The 24,571-nt window shown below is 47.1% G+C and overlaps 1 protein-coding gene across 2 annotated transcripts; it reads right to left on the bottom strand.

The window, feature by feature from the left end:
- Positions 1-421: 421 nt before the first annotated feature.
- On the bottom strand, positions 422-24,323 carry MANBAL (mannosidase beta like). 2 transcript variants are annotated; one of them, XM_040247350.1, is made up of 3 exons: positions 24,257-24,323; positions 15,569-15,777; positions 422-1,285 (listed from the first exon to the last, which is right to left on the bottom strand). In XM_040247350.1, exons 2-3 carry the CDS (start codon positions 15,716-15,718, stop codon positions 1,178-1,180), a joined length of 258 nt encoding a protein of 85 aa, XP_040103284.1. In that variant the 5' UTR covers positions 15,719-15,777; positions 24,257-24,323; the 3' UTR covers positions 422-1,177. The 2 variants fall into 2 exon arrangements, with proteins under 2 accessions (XP_040103284.1, XP_040103285.1); XM_040247351.1 differs by lacking the exon at positions 24,257-24,323 and adding an exon at positions 21,325-21,602.
- Between the last annotated feature and the right edge of the window lie 248 nt (positions 24,324-24,571).

Below are 24,571 nucleotides of genomic sequence, written 5' to 3' on the forward strand. Positions count from 1 at the left end.
CAAACTGTAAACCAGCCGGGCATTCGGAGGTACCACAGTCAAGATTCTCCCTGGCGGCTGATTCAGGGCACGTGACTAGAACTGTGTGACCCACCCCAAGCCACGTGAGGCCTCTGAGTGGGTTCTCCTCAAGCCACTCTGAAGATAAGTGGTGTCCTCCTCAGGCAGCCGGATCTGGGGACGGAGTGGGACCTGGCCCACGGAAACTCTAACACACACGTGGATGTTCATAGCGTTTCCAGTGACAGTGACTAAGGGCTACATGAAGCAGTTGGCTGGACCCATCCTGAAACTCATTCCAGATCTGCTCTGACCAGACCCCACTCAGGCCACCTTCTTTTCCAGGGGTGTGCCCTGCCTTACCCTCCAGGGCAGGGACCAGGCTCCCACTCAGCACAGACAACACACAGGAGGCTCAGAGTGCGGGGCCATTCATTGAACTTTACTTCCCCAAATGACTGTGGTCAGGGGTTGAAGGAACTGGAGGGAGAGGAGGGGATACAGACAGAAGCAAAAAGCTACACCCTCAATGTGCTGTGATGGGCTGGAGAGAGGTTCGTCTGCGACTGACAAGTCCTTGCCCTTACCCCCTATGTGAGATGTTCAGGAAGTCTGGGCTCAAGAACACACACTCATTCAAGCCAAATCCCTTCCATCGGCCGGAGGAGGACCAGGCCTCTTTAAGGCCTGGTTGCTGCACCAGTGGGACCACTGTGCTAATGGCCTTGGCGCCTTGACCTAAACAAACAGGGGAGGTCTGGCCTGGCTCCCTCTGCACAAGCAGAGACAAAGGTGGCTGATTAGCAGGGGATCTGATCTGCGGGGTATGGATAACGGCAGAGCGTGGTGCTTGCAGCAGCAGATAAGGACGCTAAAGCGTAGTGTAAACCTACAAGGTGGGTGACGCGGGGATTGAGAAAATGGAACTCTGTGAGGTGACCCAACTTTTCAAGAGGCCTCCAGGACAGTCTCTGTTCACAGGGTATTTCAGCCCCCTTGGCCCGAACCCCTCAGGAAGGCGGAAGGAAGAAGTAGTGCTGGTCTGCACTCTGGGGCCCGGGCACTGTCATGATTGTCCAGATCTCTGTGGCCACAGGGCATCCCAGCCACCTGAGACCTTGTGCCCCAGGAGGGCTGCCCTCAAGGCCCTCGTGCCAGGCTGCGCAGGCCGCCTCTTCTATCGCTTCTTCTTGGCCTCCTTCTTGGGTCTCTTGTTTGCAGAAGGAGCAGTGGCCTTGGGTTTCCTCGTCACCTCCGCACTTCGGGGCTCAGATGGCTCTGCCTCCTGTGTGGTGAGAAAGAGGAAAGTCCCACTTAGACAAATCAAGCCTGACACCAGCAAAATGGGACCACGTCTGAAAAGACTCTGCAAACGGAAGCAGAGAAACCAGAGATCAAACCATCACCACAGGGACCTGGGAGCCGTGTGTTCCAGGACTGTCCCCGGGGAGCAGGCGAAGGATAAGGGAGGAGGCCCAAGGGGAGGGGCGGCCTTTGGAGTCTCACAGGCCTGGGGGGCACCGAGGCTCCTCCAGTTCCAGCCAAGTGACCTGTGGGCAACTCCCTTCCCCTTTCCGCATCTCGGCGCACCCGTCTGAGGGATGGAAACAGTGGTGCGCACCTTGCAGGGTTGATGTGCTCGGGGAGAACCCGGGAAACGCCAATGCAGCCGGTGGCCGTGAGGCACAGCGAGCAGGGCCCGGGCAGAGCACGGCTGGGGAGGCGGCGGTGGGCAGACTTTGGGCGGCTTGCCCTCCTTCCGGCCCTGCCACCCCCTCCTCCCATTCAAGCCGCAGAGGCAGGGACAGGGAAGGGTGGAGAGCGCAGCCGCTTCAAGGTTCTGCGGCGCCTGGCAGGGGTGCCCTGTGGGAAAGGGCAGAGGGCAGCCTCAGGGCACAATTCCAGCCTCTCCCTATGTCCGGGGCAGCTCTGGTTTTCATCTGTCATGTACACTGTGATTTGTTCCCTGTGAGATCTGGTTTAAACAAAGATTCTGCTGCTGAAAAAAGGTTTAAAACCACAAAGCCAGCCCTGGCCTTCACGGGGCTGATAAAGAAAGTGGACTCTAGGGAGGGGAACTGGCCTGCCCCAGCCTCACAGGCTCATGTCAGAGGAGACTCTGGAGTGGGCCCTGTCCTGTCGGGAGTCTCCTCCTCCCTGGTGATAAACTCAGCCAGGAAGGATGCTAGAGTTCCCATATAGCACAGAGAACACGAGCCACGGTCCGCAGGCCTGGTCGGGCCCAGAGGCAGACCTCACTTGGCCTGCAGTGTTTATTTTTAGGGATTCGAGCCAGTTGGGAGATTTCCCATTCAACGTGGAGTCCTTGCTTTTCTTCAAGACTTTAAACATCCGGTGACACTGGCCTCATCGAAGAAATGGGCTGAGCAGTGGCTGTCCCTTCATTCAGTGGCGCCCGCCCCCGCCCTGGCTCCCGCCACTCCACGGGCCCCAGCACTGTAGTAAAGAAACGTTTTCAGTACTTGTGTTCTTCGTTTAAAAATGGGAGAACAAAAAGCAGACTCAGAAGACAAGGAGGGAGCACGGTGTTTCTAGAAGAGCATTTCTTCGTGTCTAACTGGCCAGCTCCCAGCTCGCTTCACTCTTGGTCCTTCTCTGCTCACTGTCAGCTTCTGGCCCCAGCCTCGAGCTTCCCTCAGACAGAAGAGGCTGTACTGGGGCTGCAGACGGGCGGTCCCCACCTAAGCCCAGTCCAAAGGTGCGCCAGCTCCTTCTTATCAGCCTTCACTAGCTCTCCACCCTGCTCGCCTGCCAGCAGGGAAACCAGGCGTAAAGGCCCAGCCCAGTTCCAAGCACCCATGGGTGATCCTCCCTAGATAACCAGGGGGCAGGGCCCTGGCTGGCCAGAGCTCTGATTGAGCTCAACCAGTCCCCTTGCAGGGATGCTGTTTATGAAAGAGAAGGAGGGAGGGTGGAAGGGAAGAAGGAAGGAAGGAGAAAAGGCGGGGGGGAAGCTACCCCATTAAAAACACAAAGAGAACAAAACCTCAGAGGAGACACTGTGTCAAGTGCACAGGCTGGCAGCTGCAGAGCCAGCAGGAGGGCCATGGTTTAAGGCCAACCTCACAAGCACAGCACCTCTGGAGACTTTGGGAACCGGAAACAGTCCCCAGTCCAGTACCTGTATGGCCAGTGGAAACCAGTCAGTCCCTGCGTGCCTGAGCAAACAAGATCTGATTAAACAAAAAGGTTTCTGCACAAGGGACTTGCCAGGCCTGCCAGGATCTCCAGGGATAGAGCCCCACTCTCAGTTCAAAGCTGGGGTCTCCTCTGATTTTAGTGGGGCCGGTTCAGAACCCAGAGACGAGGACACCCAGCTGTCATCCCTCGTGCTTCCTTTACTCCACAGACCTTCTCTGGCACCTCATCCTGTCTGTCACCTCCCAGATCTCTCTCCTGGCCCAGAGTGGAACGGGCACCTCCCAGGCACCTCCAGCTCAAGTGCCGCAGACAGAGCATGGCCCCTCTGCAGCCGACCTGGCCTTCCTCCTCCACCCCACCCCCTCCCGTAGGCAGAACAACCAGAGTCCCAGCGACTCCTCCGTCCCTTTGCTCCCCTCCGTCCAACAGTCACCAAATCCTCCTGACTTGACCTCCTCCACCTTGACTCGGCCACCGTCTTGAGCATCAAAGGCCCTAATTCTTTATGCCATGACTTGTGTACCTGCCAAAAGAATTTTTCTAAAATGCAGACCCTTTCCACCTTAAACCTTCCAGTGGCTTCCATCATCCACAGTCTTATGTTCTGGGATGGCAGCTAAAGAGGCCACCTCTCCAGCCTCTCCTCCATCCCCCATATCAGGCCAGGCCCCAGGGCTTCCACTGCTTAGCCCTAAGCAAGAGGAGCACCCCTCTCTCCTTGGCCACCCAGCAAAGCTCCCCCCATGGTTTGGCCCCCAGGAACACACCGCTGCTCCCTCCTAGCCTTCTCCCTCCACTCTTCTTCTGCAGGTGCATGCTCTCCTCCGCCCTGACGCCCCAAGCACCCAGGAACCTCAACAACGCAGTGCTCATGAGGGTCTCCCCTCTAGCCTGGGAGCCCCTTAGATGGCTTCAACTGCTCCTGAAAGAATGAATGAAATCAAAGAACACACAAGATCTCCCATAACCATGGGAACTTCTCTCTTGCTTTATCATCATGAAAATACAGCACTTAAGACTAGATCTGGGGCTTCCCTGAGTGGCTCAGTCGGTAAGAATCCGCCTGCCAACGCAGGGGGCGTGGGTTCGATCCCTCCTTCAGGAAGATCCCACGTGCGGTAAAGGAAGGAAGCCTGTGCACCTACAACTACTGAAGCCCACACGCCCTAGAGCCTGTGCTCTGCAACGAGGGAAGCCCAAACGAAGAGCAGGTCCTGCTCACCGCAACCAAAGAAAGCTCGCACACAGCGGTGAAGCCCACCACAGCCAAAAAATAATGTAAGTAAATTAATTTAAAAAGACTAGGCCTCACTTTCTGCATAGGGACAGAGGACACAGCAGATTTTTAAACCCAATATATGCACCCTAAGTCAACATCTAGACATAGCCATCAATAAGAACAGCAACAGTAAGAGCCACAACAGCTGCTAATATTTACAACATGCCAGGCTCCATGTTCTACGGTCTGGACATGTCTTATTTTTCCCTCACAAAAGGCCATAATGTGCCCCATTTTAAAGAAGAGACATTCGGAGAGGTTATGTGACCTGCCTCCGCTGGTAAGCAGCAAGGCCAGGATGAACCTACAATGTATGGTATATAGCCTCTTTCGGGTTTCCTAGGGGCCTTGGGCTGATGGAGATCATGAATCGGAGTGAACTGTGAATCTACTTTCTGTTTAGCCGAATCTGGATGACGGTGGACTGACAAAAACAGCTTGTTCAGGACCCTGCCGATGGGTGGCTCAGGACCCTCTGCTTGCGGCAGGAGTCAGGAAAGCGGTTTAGCACTCCTCGAGTCAGGCTTTGCTCCCACAGTTGAGAGCAGCTCTCCACGGGTGCGTGGACACAGTCCTTGAGTCATCCGAGCGCCTTGTCTGTCTCCTCTCACCCCAGGCCTCCTCCTCTCTTCTCCAGCTCAGGTTCTAGCACTGTCACGCTCCCAATCCCCCAAGCTACAAACCACTGAGCCATTTCTGAGTTCTCGCCATTCCCTGCATGCCCCCACATCCAATCTGTCACCATAGCCAGTCCATTCGGCTTTCCACAGAGCTCTCAGCTCTGCCCGGTCCCCTCTGGACACACTACTGAGCCGGCTCAGACGACCCCTGCACTGCCGACCCCAATGCCCCGGTCTCCTGCCTGCCCACCCCAAGGTTTTCCTCACCATCCGCCACACTGCTTTCAGTCTGTTCTCCTAAAACAACCATCCTGACCAGCCTGTTTTCTGTTTTAAACGTGTTGCTGGTTCCCTCTTCGTATAAGGCAGATTTCAAGAACCCCCGAGTGGCCTCCAGAGCTGTTCCAACTGCAGCTTTGGCCCTGTCCCCGGGCACGCCCCCTCACGCAGCCCACTCTGTCACTTCTGGGCGACCGGCCAGCCAACAACTCCCAGATGCGCTGTCTTTCCCGCTCTGCACAGGTGCTCGGCACCCATAACCCATCCGTCTGCGCCCAGTGCACGCGGGTTCTGGGTCAGGCAGCACAGGGGAACCAAGAAGAGACGCACTTCCTGACGTGTGCCACGTGACTGCCTCACAAACACCAGCCGCTGAGCCTCCCATCACCCTGGTGAGCCCATCCCTGGGCGCCCCATTTTACAGGCTTCACCAAGACTTAGCGACTCAGCCAGTGGGGAAGAGCCCCTTCCCCGAAAAGGGGAGGGAACGAAGGCAGCTGTTACACATGTGATTCGGCTGCTGGGGGTTCTAGCCACACAGAGCAAGTTCCAAATTCTTAGCTGGCAAGAATGACTCCGAATAAATGGCTGACTTTTCATTTCTCTTCAAATGCGCGTTGCTGGTACAAGCCAGGCAGACGGCAGACTCCGAACACGACAGCCCCACCTTTCAGTCGCGCCTCCTCTGCAGCAAGTTTCCCCCCGCAATCTCACGTTAGGGAGTGAAAGAACCCCTCCACCTGGGGAGTTCCTGGGTCTGCGGAGGCGTCCTCCGTGACACAGGCCTCATCAATAATGAAGCAGCTCCACAGCCACTTATGAGGCCAGGAAATTGCTGCTATTCATCAGCTTCAAATAATCGAATCTGTGCCACAGTGCATCCAATCTCTTCCAGCAGGGAGAGCACACAGAATTTTTATAATTTCCATTATACAGTTCAGGGTGGACTGAGTCCAATAAATCAGGACAAAATGTCATTCTACAAAGGCTGAAGCTCTTCTCTCCTCTGAAATGATCCTGGCAAAGGAGACCCTGTACTGTGCGCAGGCAGCCCCATGGGTCTTATCTCACCCGATCCTCAAGGACGGTGTGGGACAGACATATATACACGATCACGTATAAAATCGATAACTAATGAGAACCTACTGTATAGCTCAGGGAACTCTTCTCAACGCTCTGTGCTGTGCTTAGTCACTCAGTGGTGTCTGACTCTTTGCAACCCCATGGCTGCAGCCCGCCAGGCTCCTCTGTCCGTGGGATTCTCCAGGCAAGAATACTGGAGTGGGCTGCCGTGCCCTCCTCTAGATCTTCCCCACCCAAGGACTGAACCCAAGTCTCCTGCTTTGCAGGCTGATTCTTTACTGTCTGAGCCACCAGGGAATCCCACTCAGTGCGCTATGGTGACCTAAACAGGAAGGAAATCCAAAAAGAGGGGATATATGTATACGTATGGCTGACCGACTTTCTGTACAGAGGAACACAACACTGTAAAGCACTTATACTCTAATCTTAAAAAAAATTATATATAAAAAAAGAACTACATGGGTCGGGCGTGAATGCCCTCCTTTTCTAGTTCAGGGCATGGGCTTGGAGAGGGGAAGGCACTGGGGCTGAAGCTCCAGCCTGCCCTGCTGTGTGCTCTTGCCTGAGGCCCTGGGCAAGGTGGCGGCTGGGACACCTTGCAGGCTGGGACTAGCACTGGCCTTGAGCGGAGGACAGGACCAGCCGAAATCAAGCAGGGGAAGCTGTTCATGTGAGTTCTACAGGCGAACAGACAGAGTCCAGGACGTGCTTGGCAGATGAGGAGAGCTATGATTAGCAAGAATGGCCCATGCAGCTTACCCAGACACGATTCAGCACCCCTGCAGCCCCGCCCACCAGCTGGTCTGTGGCTTCATGCACATCCGGCCGTCTCTGCCATGAGTTGGTGAGCATCTCAAGACCGTGTTTAGACCTTTGCCCTACCCACTGCGTGGCAATCTCTTGAGAACAGCTCATTAAGTAAAAAACACCCTGCTGCCCAATTCAACTGCAACCCCCGACCCCAAGCTTAAAAAAACACAGGGCAGAACTGCAGAGGTGGTTCTGTGAGACTACCTTCTGAGGTGTTGAGAATAGGTATACACCTTGCCCAAGTTAATAATTTACTACGGCAGCCTTCACTGGCAATCGGGGGCTGAGTTTAAAATCAAGACCTGGGACTTCTCTGGGAGTCCAGTGGTTAAGACTTTGAGCTTCTGATGGTGGGGGCACGGGTTCGATCCCTGGCTGAGTACCTAAGATCCAGTTTGCTACACAGCATGGCCAAGATAAAATCAAATCAAATCAAGACCTCCAGGCTGGATATCCCAATGGGAACTTCCAGGCCATGGCGCCACTACCAAAGGAAGGCTCCATCCATCTCGGGGCTTCCTGGTTGACAGTGAAGTCTACATGGGCATCTCATGGAATGCCACTCCTGCCATCAATTCTGGTGAGCTCTCCTCCTCTGGATCACAGTGCTGGGCACCAGTTGTCTTTGTTTGCCCCCCACCCCAACCCGCCGCCATCAAGGCCATGCTCTTTCCTTGTCCTATGTGATTCTGGGGGGCTCTCAGTCACTGTGACCACAGCCACAGCCAGTTAAACATGGCCTGGCCAGAAATGGTACCCAATGCCCCTTCCCACCTATGAAGCAAAGTACAGATACGTGGCCAGGCCAGGGCCAGGCAGAGGCCTTCCATGAGATCAGGAAAGCAAGCAGAGGCAGAGAAATGGCTTTCTTTGCTTATAAAGCATGGGCAGTTGAGGACACAGACTGGGGCTGCTGCAGCCATTCTGCTGACGTGTGCAAGGCCCTAAGAATGAAGCCAACACTGGCGGGGAGGCAGGAGATGGAGAGACAAAGGGAGCCCTGACAGCCTTCCGGCTTCTGGATCCGGCTGTGCCTCGAAATTCCCAGTTCTGAAAGCCAATCCAGTCTCTTTCCATCCTCCTCAAAAACTTTTTTACTTATTTATTTGGCTCTACCGGGTCTTAATGATGGCATGGGGACCTTTGTTGCCACGTGTGGGATTTTCCATAGGTGCGGCATGTGGGATCTTCCCAAGCTCCCTACATTGGGAGCGTGGAGTCTGAGCCACTGGACCACCTAAAGAGTCCCCTACAGCCTCTAAGGAAACTGCTGGAGTTGAGTTTCTGAGTTTTCAACTGAAAGAGTCCCCATTAACAGAAGAGACTGAGGCAAGCCCGCAAAGATGGCAGGGTGGGAGTGAAGGCACCTGCCGAGGGGCTGGCGGCTGGCTAGGCACATGCAACATAAGCATATGAAGACCTGAGAACAGTCAGTATTTAAACTACTAGGAGAGTTTGTGACTAGCAGATGAACGAACTATTATTACCTACGACATGAGTCACTGAACAAAAAGTCAATACCTGCTTGCCCAGGATGGACAGGATCAACATTCTGGGCAGACACTTGGGAATCTGTTAGTGGCCATGTTTTATCTTATCACAGGGACAGCGAGCAGAGGAAGGAGGGCAAGAGAAGTGAGAGACAGGAGGCGCACAGGAGGGGAGCAGAGGGGATGTGAGTGATGGGGTCCCACCCCTTCCAGAGGCCCAGTTGCATCCCTGCTCAGGGAGACCACCCATATCTTTTCAGTATCTCTACACTGCACAAGAACTGCCTCAAGCAAGGCAGGCATGCCTCAAGTCCAGGCCTTCCCTGAATCTTCATTTCTCTGGAAAGGCTTAGCAACTCATTCTTAGGGTTTTGAGAAGTAATACTATGTTGGTTAAAAGAATCCCCAGGTCTCCATCCCCAACTTCTTGCCAGCTTTTCCCTTCCCACTTGGATGTCATCTGTTATTACAAACTTGACACACACAGAACTGAACACCTCCTGTGCCCCAAATTGGTTTGTGCTTCAGGGAAGCAGTCTAAGGACCAGTGGCTGCGTAACAGAATCACCTGGGCACTTGAGGAAACTTCTGATCCAAGGCTTCAGAGAACAACTGAACCAGAATCTCCATGGGTGCAGCCAAGGCCTTTGAAAATTCCCCAGGTGGAAACAGCCAGATAAGAGAATCACGGATCAGACCAAGGAAAGGCAATTCACGATAACGCTCGCCAGTCCCTTGCTCAAGGCAGACATCAACAAATAATTTCTTTACTCTGAAGCCTAAAAGCAGCCCCAGAATCCTTTCCACCATGGCTGCCATACAAACAATCAGACCGAGCATGAGAGGTGAAACACAGCTGTATTCTGGAACTGACAGAAACAGTACAAGGATCTACCTTCTTAGATTTTAGAACCTGGCCTACCAGAAAATGCTTGGATTAAATGTGGCCCAGGCCTCAAGCAGGCTCAAACAAATGTTTGTTTTCTCGGGTCTTACTTTAAAGAGGTGTCAATGAGAAAATGTTCTCATCTGGCTTAGGATTCTAGCGGCTTTGGTTTTAATTTTACAAATTAGTTCTCGCTCCTACTATAGAAAAGAAAGGGGGTGGGGTGGGAAGCATTTCTCTGTGTTCCTATTTTCCTTCCCTGATTACCCCCAAAAGAGCTTTCAAATAATCTGCTAAGTATTGAAATACTGAAGTCATAAACTAGTTGCAGAAAATCGGCTTACTAGAACAACAGGAAAGACATTCTTTTGCCTTTCAAAGCCTTTCCCATCATCTAGAGCCAAAAATATTATCTTCTGACCCAAAAGGCCACTAATAAACCTTGCTTCTATAGGCTAAGCAAGAGGCATGATTTTCCCCTAGGCAATGTGGCTGAGAGAGCAAGACTGCTCTCTGGGGCCCCACCCCTCATTCATCCCCTCCCACCCCCTTGTCACCTTCCGCTTCCAGGTACTTCACTCCTGCTCTCAAGCTGCCTAGAGTCCCCACAGCTGTCCCCACTCTCACAGGCTCCTTTCCTCCACAAGAGCGCCCCAGCCCCAAGTTAAAACCCCTTTCTTTTTCCCTTCCTATCCAAATTCCAGTCACAGCTAGCAGCTGAGCACAATCTCTAACCACAGTCTTAGCACTCATTCTCTCTTGTAAAACTGTTTATACACACAGAATTTGGTGTTTCCTTTCCATTTACTTAAGAGTTTGGGAAAAGCCTGCCTTATGGGGGCATGCAGAGGAAAGCTAGCAATGGAATCCCTGCATAACTGAGGACTGTTTTCGGGCATGACGCATTAATAAAAAGTCAAGTTAATGGTACTATATTTTTTGCTACTGATCCACTGAAAAACCAAAAAACAAACAAACAAAAAATGTAACACAGGAACCTTCTGTTACAAAGACAATTCATTTGTGTTCCTTACTCCCCTAAACTTGAAGATAAAAGAAAATGAGATGTTTTGTACCACATGTGTATTTTTAAACATGAGGTTGTTACAGAGTAAAGGAAGTCAGAAAGAGAAAAACAAATACCATATATTAAGGCATATATACATAATCTAGAAAAACGGTACTGATGAATCTATCTGCAGGACAGGAGTAGAGACGCTGACATAGCGAATGGACTTGTGTATGTGGGGAGGAGAGGGAGGGAAGGTGGTGGGATGGACTGAGAGAGTGGCTGGACATACACATACTCCCATGAGTGAAGCAGAGCTGGTGGGGAGCTGCTGCAGCAGGAGGTCGGCCCCGTGCGCTGTGATGATCTAGAGGGGTGAGATGGAGGGGAGGGAGGCTCAACAGTGAGCAGACACACGTGTACATATGGCTGGTGCACAATGTTGTACAGCAGAAACTAACACAACATGGTAAAGCAATTATATTCTAATTTTTAAAAAAAGATGAGGTTGCTGATACCAAACTCAAAGATATCACAAATAAAGAAAATTAAAATGTAATAACACTGATGAACACAGTGATGCAAAAATCCTCAACAAAGTATTAGCAAACCAAATCCAACAGTATATTAAAAGGTTCATACACCATGATTAAGAGAGATTATCCCAGAGAGGCAAGGATTTTTCAAAATCCACAGATCAATCAAGATGATATACCATATTAACAAACTGAAGAATAAAAACCATATGAGCAGAAACCCAATAGATGCAGAAAAAGCTTTTAACAAAATTCAACATTCATTCATGATAAAAACTTTCTAGAAAGTAGGCACAGAGAGGACATACTTCACTACAATAAAGGCCATATATGACAAACACACAGCTAATGTCATACTCAATGGTGAAAAGCTGAAAGCATTTCCTCTAAGATCAAGAAAAAGACAAGGATGCCTCCTCTCACCACTTTAATCCAACACAACATTGGAAGTCCTAGCCACAGCAATCAGATAAGAAAAAGAAATAAAAGGAATCCAAATTAGAAAAGAAGTAAAATTTCCCTGTCTGCAGATGATACTGTCTACCATACATAGAAAATCCTAAAGAGGCCACCAGAGATCTCCAAGAGCTCATTAGTGATACAGAAATCTGTTGTATTTCTAATCATCAACAATGAACTATCAGAAAGAGAATTAAGGAAACAATCCCATTTACCATCATGTCAAAAAGAATAAAGTACCTAGGAATAAACCTATTAATACCTAAGGAGGTAAAAGACCTGTACTTGGAAAACTATAAGACACTGACAAAAGAGATGGAAGATGACACAAACTGATGGAAAGAAATCCCATACTCTTGGATTGGAACAATCAATATTGTTAAAATGATCATACTACCCAAGGCAATCTACAGAATCAATGAAATCCTGTCAAAATACCAAGGGCATTTTCCACAGAACTAGAGCAAATAATTTTAAAACTTGTATGGCAACACATAAGACCCCAAATAGCCAAAACAACCTTGAGAAAGAAGAACAGAGCTGGAGGAATTATGCACTCTGACTTCAGACTATATAAAGCTACAGTAATCAAATCAGTACTGTAATGACACACAGATCAATGGAACAGAACAGAGCTCAGAAATAAACCCATGCTCTTATGGTCAATTAATTTACAACGGAAAAGACAAGAATATATAGTGGTGAAAAGACAATGTCTTCAATAAATGGTGCTGGGAAGACTGAAAGTGAAACAAGTAAAGTGTTTATTAGGAGAAAAAAGAGTAAGTATGGACAGACACACAGGTGGGCTCAGAGAATTTCACCCACATGGTGTTTTTATTATAATCACTTTTATGGGGCATTTCTTCCAGGTTTTCCTTCAGCCAATAATCTTACTTTGCCTGGTTCTGAGTCTGTACTTGGCATCATTATATTTCAGGGCCCTTCCATGTGTGCCCACACATCTCTTGGCCAAGATGGATTCTAGCGAAGGGGCCTATGGGTAAGCTGACATCACTTACTACAAGCTGACATCTCTTCTCGTTACCTCCAAGGAGCCTTTCTGGGCATGTGTAGCTGAGAAGGTCTCCTTGACTTTGAGAATGAGAAATATGCGGTCTTTTATCTCTTATTTGGGCAGGCTCAGCCCTTCTCTCTCCTGCTGTTTTGGAGTAGCTGTCCAGAGGGGAGAAACAACCTGTTCACCCAGAGGCCCATCTAGCTCCTGCCTCTGCTCCACATTCCCTCCTAAGAGACCTCATCCTCTCTCATGGCTTTAATTACATCTTGCTGATAAGTCACTTCAGTCGTGTCCGACTCTATGCGACCCCATAGACAGCAGCCCACCAGGCTCCTCCGTCCCTGGGACTCTCCAGGCAAGAATACTGGAGTGGGTTGCCATTTCCTTCTCCAATGCATGAAAGTGAAGCCGCTCAGTCCTGTCCGACTCCTAACAACCCCATGGACCGCAGCCTACTAGGCTCCTCCGTCCGTGGGATTTTCCAGGCAAGAGTACTGGAGTGGGTTGCCATTGCCTTCTCCGTAATTATATCTTGAAGTGAAGTGAAGTGAAGGGACTTCCCTGGTGGCTCAGATGGTAAAGCGTCTGTCTACAGTGCGGGAGACGTGGGTTCAATCCCCGGGTCGGGAAGATTCCCTGGAGAAGGGAACGGCAACCCACCCCAGTACTCTTGCCTAGAAAATCCCATGGATGGAGGAGCTTGGTGCAGGCTACTGTCCATGGGGTCGCAAAGACAGACCCTCCTCCTCATACAGACCAGTAGATACAACTGCCTACTTGATGTAATCACCTGGACATTTTAAAGGCCTTTGTTAAAAACTGAACCCAGCATGCTCCTTCCCCAGACAGATAATCTCCAGAATATACTTACTGTTAAATAAGGAAACACGTAAAACTGTGTTTAGTATCGTTTGTACATCAAAGGGAGAAAATAATAAAGCAAGAAATATCACACACACATACCCATGTGCATACATCTTCAGAAAAAAAGAAACAAAAGGGGGATGAATCAAATAAAAATGGGTGCCTACCAGGGGAGGAAGGGGAAAGGGTGGGAGATACACAGATTCAAGGAAATTTCTGTAACTGCATCCTGTTACATAGTTTTGACTTTGGGAAAGTTTGTAATATAAAAGTGTTACATAATTTTTAAACTAAATCAAAAGGGAAAAAAACCTCTAAAAGTAAAAAACAAAATGAAGCAAATCAATGTTATGTCATGGTGGGAGTATACAATGTGAAGAAAAGGCTTCTAAACACAGTACTCTGAATATATATATATACATCCCTACTGGGACATATTTTGGGGCCCAGAAAGAAAACATAAATCATGAATTTCATTCTAAATCTTACTGTTAATAGAGAAAAATAACATAGTTATTTGAAAGCTATAATAAGTATGTTTCAGGTGTGCTAAACAAAGTTTACATTAAAAAAATAAGTAAACTGCTGTCCTTAGAAAACCCAACTTGCAAAGCTGGCCCTTGGCTGACATTTGGGAAACTGGATTTCGGGTGGTTCCCACAATTCCCAGAACTGATAAGAATGGCTCACTATGCCTAACCTGTCTGTGGAAACAATATGGTTTATGTTGAAAACCTGCCTTCCTGCTGGAAGTCTGGAATTTTGGTTTGTGTTAGGCAGAGGGTGCTTATGTGATCTGTCCCCAGTAAAACCCTAGGCAATGAGTCTCTAATGGGTTCCCTTGGTAGACAGTCTTTCACATAACTGGATGGGGTTCCCATTGAAAATCAAAGCTTTATTGGTCAAGATTGGAGGTTGCTAGAGTCCAAACTCACAACTCTGAAAACTAATAGAGGGAAAGAATCAAGCATTTATCCTGCCTTTTACTATGAACAGCATTTCAGACTAATTATATAGGCATGATGAAAAGATCTTCTTCACTGAAGAATTCCAGCTAATAAAATGCAGAAGGAAAGAATGGCTCTAAGTAATGATCAAAAGATGCTAAAACCATTTAGGTGAAAGAGGGATGAAGATTTTATAACAGAGGGATCAGCTATAACCACCTGAACCCACGGATGTCTTAGAATCTCTATATGACAAACAGACACTAAGTGCCTATTGATTTCAAAGAACAAGACACTCACAGCACTAGCTATGAGGTGTTCTCACCAAATAACTGGATCTGAATTGAATCAAGCCTCTAGACTGCATTTCTCATTGACAAAAAATACAAGGGACAAGTTGAACATGTCAATGACACCACGCGGAAGCAATCAGCCAAATCCCGGATGTGGGGGATGATGACCTACCTTCTCCAACAAATCATCAATGTCACGAGAAAAGTGAAGGAAGGGTGGAGGAAGGAGGCTGCAGAGCTACAGAATAAACAGACCAAATGAATAAAAGCCAAAATAACAAGAAAGTCAATCTGATTACATCACTTTCTTCTTTAAAACCCCTGGGCCCCCACCCCCACTCTTCTTGCTGTACCTCTCATCACGTCCCCTCTGTGCTCTGGCCACAGTCACCTGCATTCAGGGGTGAGCCCATTCCTTCATTCCTTGGGTCCTTACACATGCAGTTTCTTCTCCCTGGGGGAGGACTGTAAGTTCAGGTCCTCCCCCTGTTACACACCTTCTCAGTACCCTGTACTTCACAGGGAAACATGTGTATTTGTTTCATATCTGCCCTTCTCCCAAAGACTAGAAGTTCCTTGAGGGCAGACAGCACATCTTTCAGCAGAGTCTGACACATAGTAAGTAGGTACTAAATAAAAATCTGTTTCACACACATGCAAACAAATAAGGTATGAACCACGTGGCCCAGTGCCACCAGGTGGGAATGTGGAGACACTTTAAACCAATCAAGCCCCACATAATCCCTGCTAGTCTTCATGGCTGTGAAGTCTGTAATCTTTAGGACCCAGAACCCAGCCTGAGGAGCCGAGGCTCATGGAGAAGGACTCACCGCCTCATGGGACTTGGGAACGGGGATGATGATGGCCAGCACGCAGATGAGCTGGAAGATGGCCCCCAGGAAGAGTCCATACCGCAGCAGGTTCTCCAGGAACGTGGGCTCAGGCACCTCGGGAGGGGAGAAGTCCAGGTCGGAAGCCATGGCCCCAGCTGCCTGCTGCCTGAGGTCCCCTCCGACTCACCGCTCTCCAGAGCCAACTTCTAAATTCAAAGAGTTAATGTCACGTTTCCAATGAGGTTTAAACGGTTCCACTTACACAAACACGCCCATATACATGCAAGAATATGTAAAGCAACTGTGGTGAAATGTTAACAGCTCTTGAATCTAAATGGAGGATATGCGGAGAGCCACCAAACTATTCTTTCAATTTTCTTGTATGTTTTAAATCTTTTCCAAATATGAAGTTACAGAAAATAAATAAATGCAAACACTTCAACAAAAATCTCAAATCAACATACATTTGCTGAAAGTCTGCTCTGTTTCAGGTTTTCTTTACTTGTTCACTCATACATCCAGTCATTCATTCAACAAATACTTATTGAACACCAAGCACTGAAGACTGAGCAAAACAGTCTTCTTTTCTCTCGAGGCCGACCTCTAAGGACAGAAGGACAGAGGAAGACAAAGAACTCATCCAGATGGAACATGCCAGCTAGTGGTCACTGTTTTGAAAAAAAGCTTCAGAAGGGCATCATTTTATTTTGTATAGAGTGACAGGAAAGGCCTTTCTGCAGACAAGACAGGAACGACGTGGCGGAGACGGGAAGCGTGAGAGTGAGGCAGGGCGGCATCTCTGGGAAGTGCAGCCCAAGCAGAGAGAAAAGCAAATGTAGAGGCCCCTGCTCAGGGATATGAGTCCAAAATGGCCAGAGACGAGTGCAGGAGGGAGAAGGAGGAGGTAAGATAGAGAGGAGAGGGACTGACCTGGAAGCACCCTGACACTCTGATTTTATGAAGTCAAATGTAAGCCACAGAAGGGTTTTGAGCAGAAAAGTGACATGATCTGACTTAAACATTTTAAGAGGGGCAAGAGTGGACATGGGGAGACCCGTGAGGAGGCTACTATCAGTAATCCAAATAAGAGATGCGGGGGACACGGACAACAGGGGCAGTGGTGGTCAGCGGTGGCAGGTCCAGTCTCAATCCACCTCTCCAGACCCTCTTTTCACCAGACTCCCCAATCCTAACACCCTGGTCAAGCTGAAAGACCTGCCTGTAATTCTCCAAGAGCACTGAGCTCTTTCAAATCCTGGGCCTTTACCCAAATTGCATACTCTGCCAAGAATGCCCTCTCCCACTCTGACCGCTTTGGGGAAGGATAGTTTTGTTAACAAACAGTGCTAGGAAAACTAGATATCCACCTGCAGAAGAATGAACGGAAGTTAACCCAAGATGTTTCAAAGAACTAAACTTAAGAGCTAAAACTATTAAACTTATTAAAGAAAACACAGGAGGAATCTTTATGACATTGGATTTGGCAATGACTTCTTAGGTGCCAAACCACAGGCAACAAAAGAAAAAATAAACTGGACTTCATCAGAATTGAATATTTTTGTGCGTCAAAGGGCATTATCAAGAGAGTGAAAGACAAACTGGAAAACAGTTTGGCAGATTCTAAAAAACAAACCTAAAATTATCATATGATCCAGCAATTCCACTCCTAAGTATATATACCCAATAGAATTGAAAGCATGGATTCAGATACTTGTACACCAACGTTCACAGCTACACTATACACAATAGTGAGAAGATAGAAATAACCATGTATCAATCAACAGATAAGCTGATAAACGAAATGTGGTATATTATACATATACACCCACACATATGTTTACTCGGCTATTAAATACTGAGATGAATAAAATTCTGACACGTGCTACTACATGAATGAATCGTGAAAACACAGTAAGTGAAGTAAGCCAGACGCAAAAGGACAATATTGTATGATTCCACTTGCTAGGTACCTAGGCAAGGCGAACTCATAGAGACAGAAACTAGAGTACAAGGTTACAGGGACCTGAGGAGGGGGAATGGAGTAATGGTCACTGTTTAATGGGTGCAGAGTTGCAGTCTGGCATCATGAAATAGTTCTGGAGATAGTGGTGATGGTTAACACTGTACACTTAGAAGTGGTTAAAATGATAAATTTTATGCTACGGATACTTTACCACACACAAAAAACTGTACCTATTTCTTCTTACTTTTTAAATATGGCTACTAGAAAACTAAACCCATGGCCTGCATTATACCCCTGTGTATGGCTCTGCATTTGCCCGAAAAGCTTCCTCCACTTTGGCTCTGACACTTCATTGCTCTGCAACATTTTTCCAACATGAATGCGGAGTGACTAAAGGATGACGAAAATGGTCTTTGAAGTGAATAGACTGGGGGGCTTATGCAAATACACATGGTCTACCTTTTAACCTAGTCTCTTAGGAAGGTCATGTGACTGTGCCGACAAGGTGGCCATTGTTCCACACCACTCCTGTCTCCCTTGGGAATGGTTTTCAAAGTCTGAGGTTCACTCCCCCTCCCCCAAACCCTCAGAGCTGGCAGATCTTATCCTCCCAGAAAAGATCTGACTTCTGGAAAGAACCCAACATCATCTGGATCCCAGGGTGGTGAATCAGGTGGAGCCTCAAGCCCAGGAATACCATTTTTGGTCAAATACAAGGTATGACGCTCAGACCCTCAGCACATTGTTTGTAGTGGCTCAGACACTGGCTCTGAAGTGAATTCCAAGGCTGCTGCAAGAACAGCTTCGCTAGAGGAAATGTCCAGCCAGGCAGCGCACTGCATCCTCACGCCGTGTGTACAGCAAGGCATGAAGACATTCTCTCATTTCTTCAGTTACACCTCATAAATACACACTTTTTAAAAATGTCCTTGGCCCTAAACTTTACCTTTAAGGCTGTAACACAGCCTATGGGGCTTATCAATATTTAGATTTATTAGTGTTACTAACAGCAACCTTGTTAAGAATATTTCCAATACAATAAAAACATGGGGCCAAGAGTCAGGCTAGGGGCAGACTCTGCTTCTATTGCCAATTAGCTACACTTTGGACCAATCTAGAGACTTGATGTTCTCAGGAGCCAGACAACAATAATGCATTCAAAGCTGTAATGCATTTAGGGTTTTTTTTTTAAATAGCAATTAGGCAATACCTAACAAGAGTCATAAAAGTGATTATTATATCCTTTGACTGAGTAACTCACTTCCTAGAATTTACAGTAAGGAAACAATTCAAAAGAAGAAAAAGGCTTCAGGTACAAAAAAAGAGTTCATGGCAGTGCTATTCATAATACTGAAAACCAGGAAGCAACTCAAGTGTCCAACAATAAAGAAGCCGTTAACCCAATTATGGTACATCATGGCATATTGCCCCTTGGCTTAAATAGCAAATACAGATGTTGCTATCAGGCCAGCGGAAAGTCTTTGCAAATTTATATTACATGAAAAAAGAAAACAATTACATAAACACTATCACTGCAACCATGTATAAATTGTGATTTCACTGGCTAAAGATCAAAAGAGGCCATAAGAAAATGTAAACAGTTGCTATTAAAAGTGAAGGGGCCATACGTTTTAATTCAGGGGAGAATCTTATTGAAAAAATTAATATAATCTAAAAGAAAAATCCATGCCCTATCTGCTCTCTTCATAAAACTTTTATAGTCTAATGAAATGTTGCCCAGGAGAACTTTCTGCAATGACTGAAATGTTCTATACTTCTGCTCTCCAATATGGTAGCCACATGTGGCTAGTAAGCACTTAAAGGAGGATTGAGCAACTGAATTTTTCATTTTAACTTCAATTAATTTATAAATCGTCACATGTGGTTAGAGGACTCCCAGACTGGACAGCACAAGTATAACCAGAGGATGGCTGTAGCCCACCAGGCTCCTCCGTCCATGGGATTTGCCAGGCAAGAGTACTGGAGTGGGTTGCCACTGCCTTCTCCGAGTAAAGTTCTAGAAAATATAAAATGCTCTATACATCTTGTGTCTGCTTTAGAACTCCTGTTTAGTTTTCTCTGCACCCGTGCTTTACTTCCTCGCCTGCTTGCTTGGATCTCTGGGTTTTCCTTTCCTGACTACAGAAGTCACAAGAGTGCTACTCATCCTTCGGCTCCCAGTGAAGAGGCTCTTAGCGCTCAGACTCCGTGATAAGCTTTGCTCCCCAACCCCCTCCACTGTCACGGCAGATTGTTCGCCAGATGAGCAGTCCTTTACAGTCTAACTCATTCAATTCATAACCATTATGGACAGGGGGTATTACTAATGAGGATGAGGAAACCGAGGCTCAAAGAGGTTATGTGGCCTACCCGGGGATTACTTGGCTGACAAGTAGCAAAGTCAGGATTCAAACTGGCTGGTGGGTTTAAGACTGAAACTTACCTGGGGGTCAATGGTTCTCAAACTGCAGGTTTTGGCCCATTAGTGAGCCATGGAAACCATTAAGGGGGCTGCCGCTGGCACTTTTAAATTTTATTAACCAGTACAATAGACAATATCACATTAGTCAGGGTGAGCATTATATCTTGAAGCTTTTTTTTTTTTTCAGTTATATCAATCTACATTCCAGCATGCACGTTCTGGGTCAAAATTCATTTCTTATTGTTTGAGAAATACCGCACAGTCTAATGTTCTTATTGTTCCACTATAAGCTCCTGAGGTAGCTGGGACCCAGGGTCCATTTTGAGTTTGTTCCAGGGACTGACACAAATACCTGGTAACTGATCAAACCTATGATTGTTTCCCATCTTTAAAAGAGCAGCCTCATTTAACAAGGAGGGGGAGCTGAGAAGCATGGGGCTTACATAGGCTCACCCACTGAATCAGGGCAAAGCTGAACATCCTGCTATGTCTCTAACCCTGTGGTGATCCAGACTTGCTTAAGAGCAAAGTTTGTTTGTTTTTAACACACGGGGAAACTTGTACCCCCACTGGAATTTAATAAAAATACAGACCTATTTTGGAGAAGGAAATGGCAACCCACTCCAGTATTCTTGCCTGGAGAATCCCATGGACAAAGGAGCCTGGTGGGCTACAGTCCATGGGGTGGCAAAGAGTCGGACACGACTGAGCAACTAACACACACACACAGATCCATTTATTATCGAACATGGAAAATAATGTCAAAAGGTCATCAGACCCCTTGAGGCTCATCCGTGAATGTCAGACACCAGTGGTCTGAGACATTCACTCACTGAACACAGAGTTACTGAGTCCCTGCCACAGAGTTTCCATACAATCAGAGGCACCCAAACGCATAAAGATATAATGTAATGTTGGCGGTGAGTAGTATGAGAAAATATAGAGAGGGAGGTATGGGGTGCTATTTTATATGAGGTGGTCAGGGAAAGGCCACCCTGAGAAGGTGACATTTCAGCAGAGGCAAAGAAGAAAGCAAAAGAACAAGTTATTTCAACATCTGTTAGGTACCCCAAGACGGAGAAGAGCAAGGGATAAGGTCTGAGGCAGAAATGAACTTTATGATCAGAGGAGCATAAAGTGAGCAGCTGTGTTAGGCCAGTAGGACTCTGGGTCAAAGGGGAGCCACTGGAAGGTTCTTAGCAAAGAAACAACATTATCTGACTCATTTTTAAAGGGTCCCTGTGGTTGCTGTATTGAGAACAGATCGCAGAGGGACAAGAATCTGAAATAGGGAGACCAGTTAAGAGGCCACTATACTAGTCAAAGGGCTTCCCAGACAGCTCAGTGGTAAAGAACTGAGTCCTTTACCTGCAATGCAGGAGTCCCAGGTTCAGTCCTTGAGTAGGGAAGATCTGCTGGAGAAGGAAATGGCAATCCACTCCAGTATGCTAGCCTAGGAAATCCCACAGACAGAGAAGCCTGGTAGGCTACAGTCCATGGAGTCGCAAAAGAGTCGGACACGACTTAGCAACTAAACAACAACTTTTAGTCAAGAAGACACATTTGCACCAGGCAGCAATGGAGGCGGTAAATTCTCAGGTTATAGATACATTTTAAAGAGAGAGCCAACAGGATTTCTGGGATGAAATCTAAAAGAAAGAAATTAACAATGAGACCTGAAGGTGAAATTATTCTGTATGATACTATAATGGTGAATATAAGATAGAAAGTATTTGTCAAAACCCACAGAGAGTAAACTTTAATGTACACAAATTTTTTTTTTTTTTAATCATTTAGGTATCCAGGAAGGAATGTAGAATGTGACATTCTGAGTCGAAATATATTACAAATGGATGAGGTAATTTCACGGAAGTGGTAGGGGGAATGAGGTGCTGACCTCAGTAACTGTGGAAATAGACGAAATCGAGAAGACTAAAAGCAAGAGAAACTGTTCATGGGCACCGATGTTTTCCGCATGGGATACAGGTTAACAATTCTGAGACTATACACACACACTGGAATTGCACAAGTGAGTAAATGGATGGCAGATGGTGGAAGCCAGGTTTGTTACAGTTGGGAGTAGAAGGTTATAGATAAGCCAGAGGAGGCTAGATGGTCCACGTGGATGGATAAGTGTTGTGGATATCAGTAAAAGTCATATTTAGATTATTACAGATACAGACAGATATATATATAGAGAGAAAGAGGGGTGGGGGAGAGGCTAGTCTACACACATACATCTCTTGCTACGCATTTACTGAGAGGGCCTAGAAACACGGGCATCCCAAACAGTAGCAATAAGCACACCTAGCACCCAGATCTTGGTGTCTAATACGATTCTCCAATAATATGAACCAGGGGCTCCTTAGAGAAATGGTTAACTCTAGGACTAAAGCAGGAAATATATAAGATGAGCCTGTAACAGAAAGTAAGAAACTGTTCAAAAAAACAAAACACACTGATCATGGTATGTCGAAGGGATATAAGACCCACTTCGATGGCCAAAGCCAGAACAATCTGCACAGCAAAACAAATAATTCAAAGTATGAAAAGAATTATTCACAGCCATACTGCTATTATTTAATAAGCAAACAAACTTCCCAAGGAGAATTTAAAATAATTTATGTAAATAATCTGTCTTAAAGTGTAAAGTATAACTCCACACTCCTTAAGGATGGGCTGTGCATAATGCCTTCCTTCCAGGGGTACAATATGGAAAAATGGTGGAAGGAGAGTAACTTTACAGTGGAAGAACTTGACTACTTCAAGCTAGTGATCTGGGTTAACATCAACAGTGATGACGTATACTGACAATATGTACCCTACTGTGATGGTGTGAGGTACACACAGGATAGTATATACCCTGTGAGATGATGAGAACGGCACTTTACCTCCGGGATCCTCCTCCCCCAAACCTGTAACTCCAATGTCATCATAAGAAAAACATCAGACAAATCCCAAATGAGAGTCATTTTATAAGATATCTGACCAGTAATACTCAAAACTGTCAAGTGCATCTACAAGAAAAGTCTGAGAAACTACCACAGTCCTAGAAACCTAAGAAGACACGACTAAAAGTACCGTGGGATCTTGGAACAGAAAAAGGACTGAGCAAAGAGAAAACTGAGCAAATGTGAAGAACGCATAGACTTCAGTTAGTTACCAGTACTGGTTCATTAATTGTGACATAAGTATTACACTAATGTAAAATGTTAAAAATAGGGAAAATTGTAGGGGGGACATATGGGAACTCACTGTAGTACCTTCACAGTAATTCTGAAAATCTAAAATTATTCTAAAAAGTCAACATTCCAAAATAAATAACCCTTTCAGCAGACATGTATAGATGTCCAGACTTAGCAAACAGAAACTAAGTCTTGTCTAACACAGAAAAACCCAGATTCCAAGTATCTTGGTAGGGTATCCTTGGCTTCTAATGAAATGATTTTAAAATTCTGCTCTGAGACTTCAACTGGAAGAGAATGGGTAATAGAAAATCAGTGTCAGGAATTACTACCCTGGGCTGTTTACACAGACCCCTCCCATTACAACAAATTCCCAAGAACTGCTCAAAACTGAATTCGAATTTTGTCCTATGCAAAGATAAGCTATCTCCCAGAGCAGTAAAAGCTGGCAGTCAGTAGGCTGAAAAAGACGGGCCGATGTCCTGTAAAATATTCTGATGTGGCAAGTGTGGTTGCCACAAGAAAAAGTGTGGTTTCACAGATTCATTTCTCACTTCTCTCAAAAAAAAAAAAAAAAAAAAAAAAAACCAGCAAACACGCATTGTACATTTACTAACCCTTCTGCATTCACCTTCTCATTTAATCCTCCAATCAACTCTATGCACCCATTTTACAGAGGAGAAAACTGAGAACCAGAGAAGCAACCAGAGCTCGCCCACAGTTACCGAGTAATACGGTACACTAAGGATTTGAACTCCAGCCAGACTGACTCCGGAGCTCTGGTTCCTCCGAATGCTCCGCCCTTGGGAAGAAAGGCCAGGTCACAACTGTGATGAGCACCGGGTCTCGTCCCAGCTCAGAGCTAAGGCGCTGGACACAAGCAAAGCAAGGCCCTCCGCCTTCCTGGGAGTCAAACTCCCCTCCGCAAGTAACTTCCGAACAAGCGACCCAGGAAGTTATTTGCGCCAAACACGGAGCGGTCCCCAGGCCAGCAGAACAGCGCCTCCGGGACAGGGGCAGCGGCGCCGGAGCCTAATCCCCACTCCTGTACCACAGCCTCAGCGACTACGCCCCGCCCCGAAGCCCGAACCGACCGCAGGAGCTTCGGTACTCACCTCCCGCGCCGCCGCGCCGCACCCCCCGGAAGTGGTTTCTTGCGACCTTGGGGCCCGGAAGTGACGCTTCTAAGCAACCAGCTGGCTCGGTTCCTCCCCTCAGCGTTGCTAGGGTTGGCGGATCCAGGCTGCTGGGCTTTGTTAGTCTTTTGTCCCAACGCTGTGGTTTGGAGCTGGAGAGAGGCCTGCAGAAGGGAAAGCCAGGCTCCCTCGATTCTCTAAGGCGCTGTATCACAGCCCATTTCAGCAAACATTTATACACGTTTATAGACGTCTTATTATTATTATTTTTTTTAAGTTTGATTTACAAACTAG

Source organism: Oryx dammah, unplaced genomic scaffold, assembly GCF_014754425.2.
Source record: "Oryx dammah isolate SB20612 unplaced genomic scaffold, SCBI_Odam_1.1 HiC_scaffold_10, whole genome shotgun sequence".
Taxonomy (NCBI): domain Eukaryota; kingdom Metazoa; phylum Chordata; class Mammalia; order Artiodactyla; family Bovidae; genus Oryx; species Oryx dammah.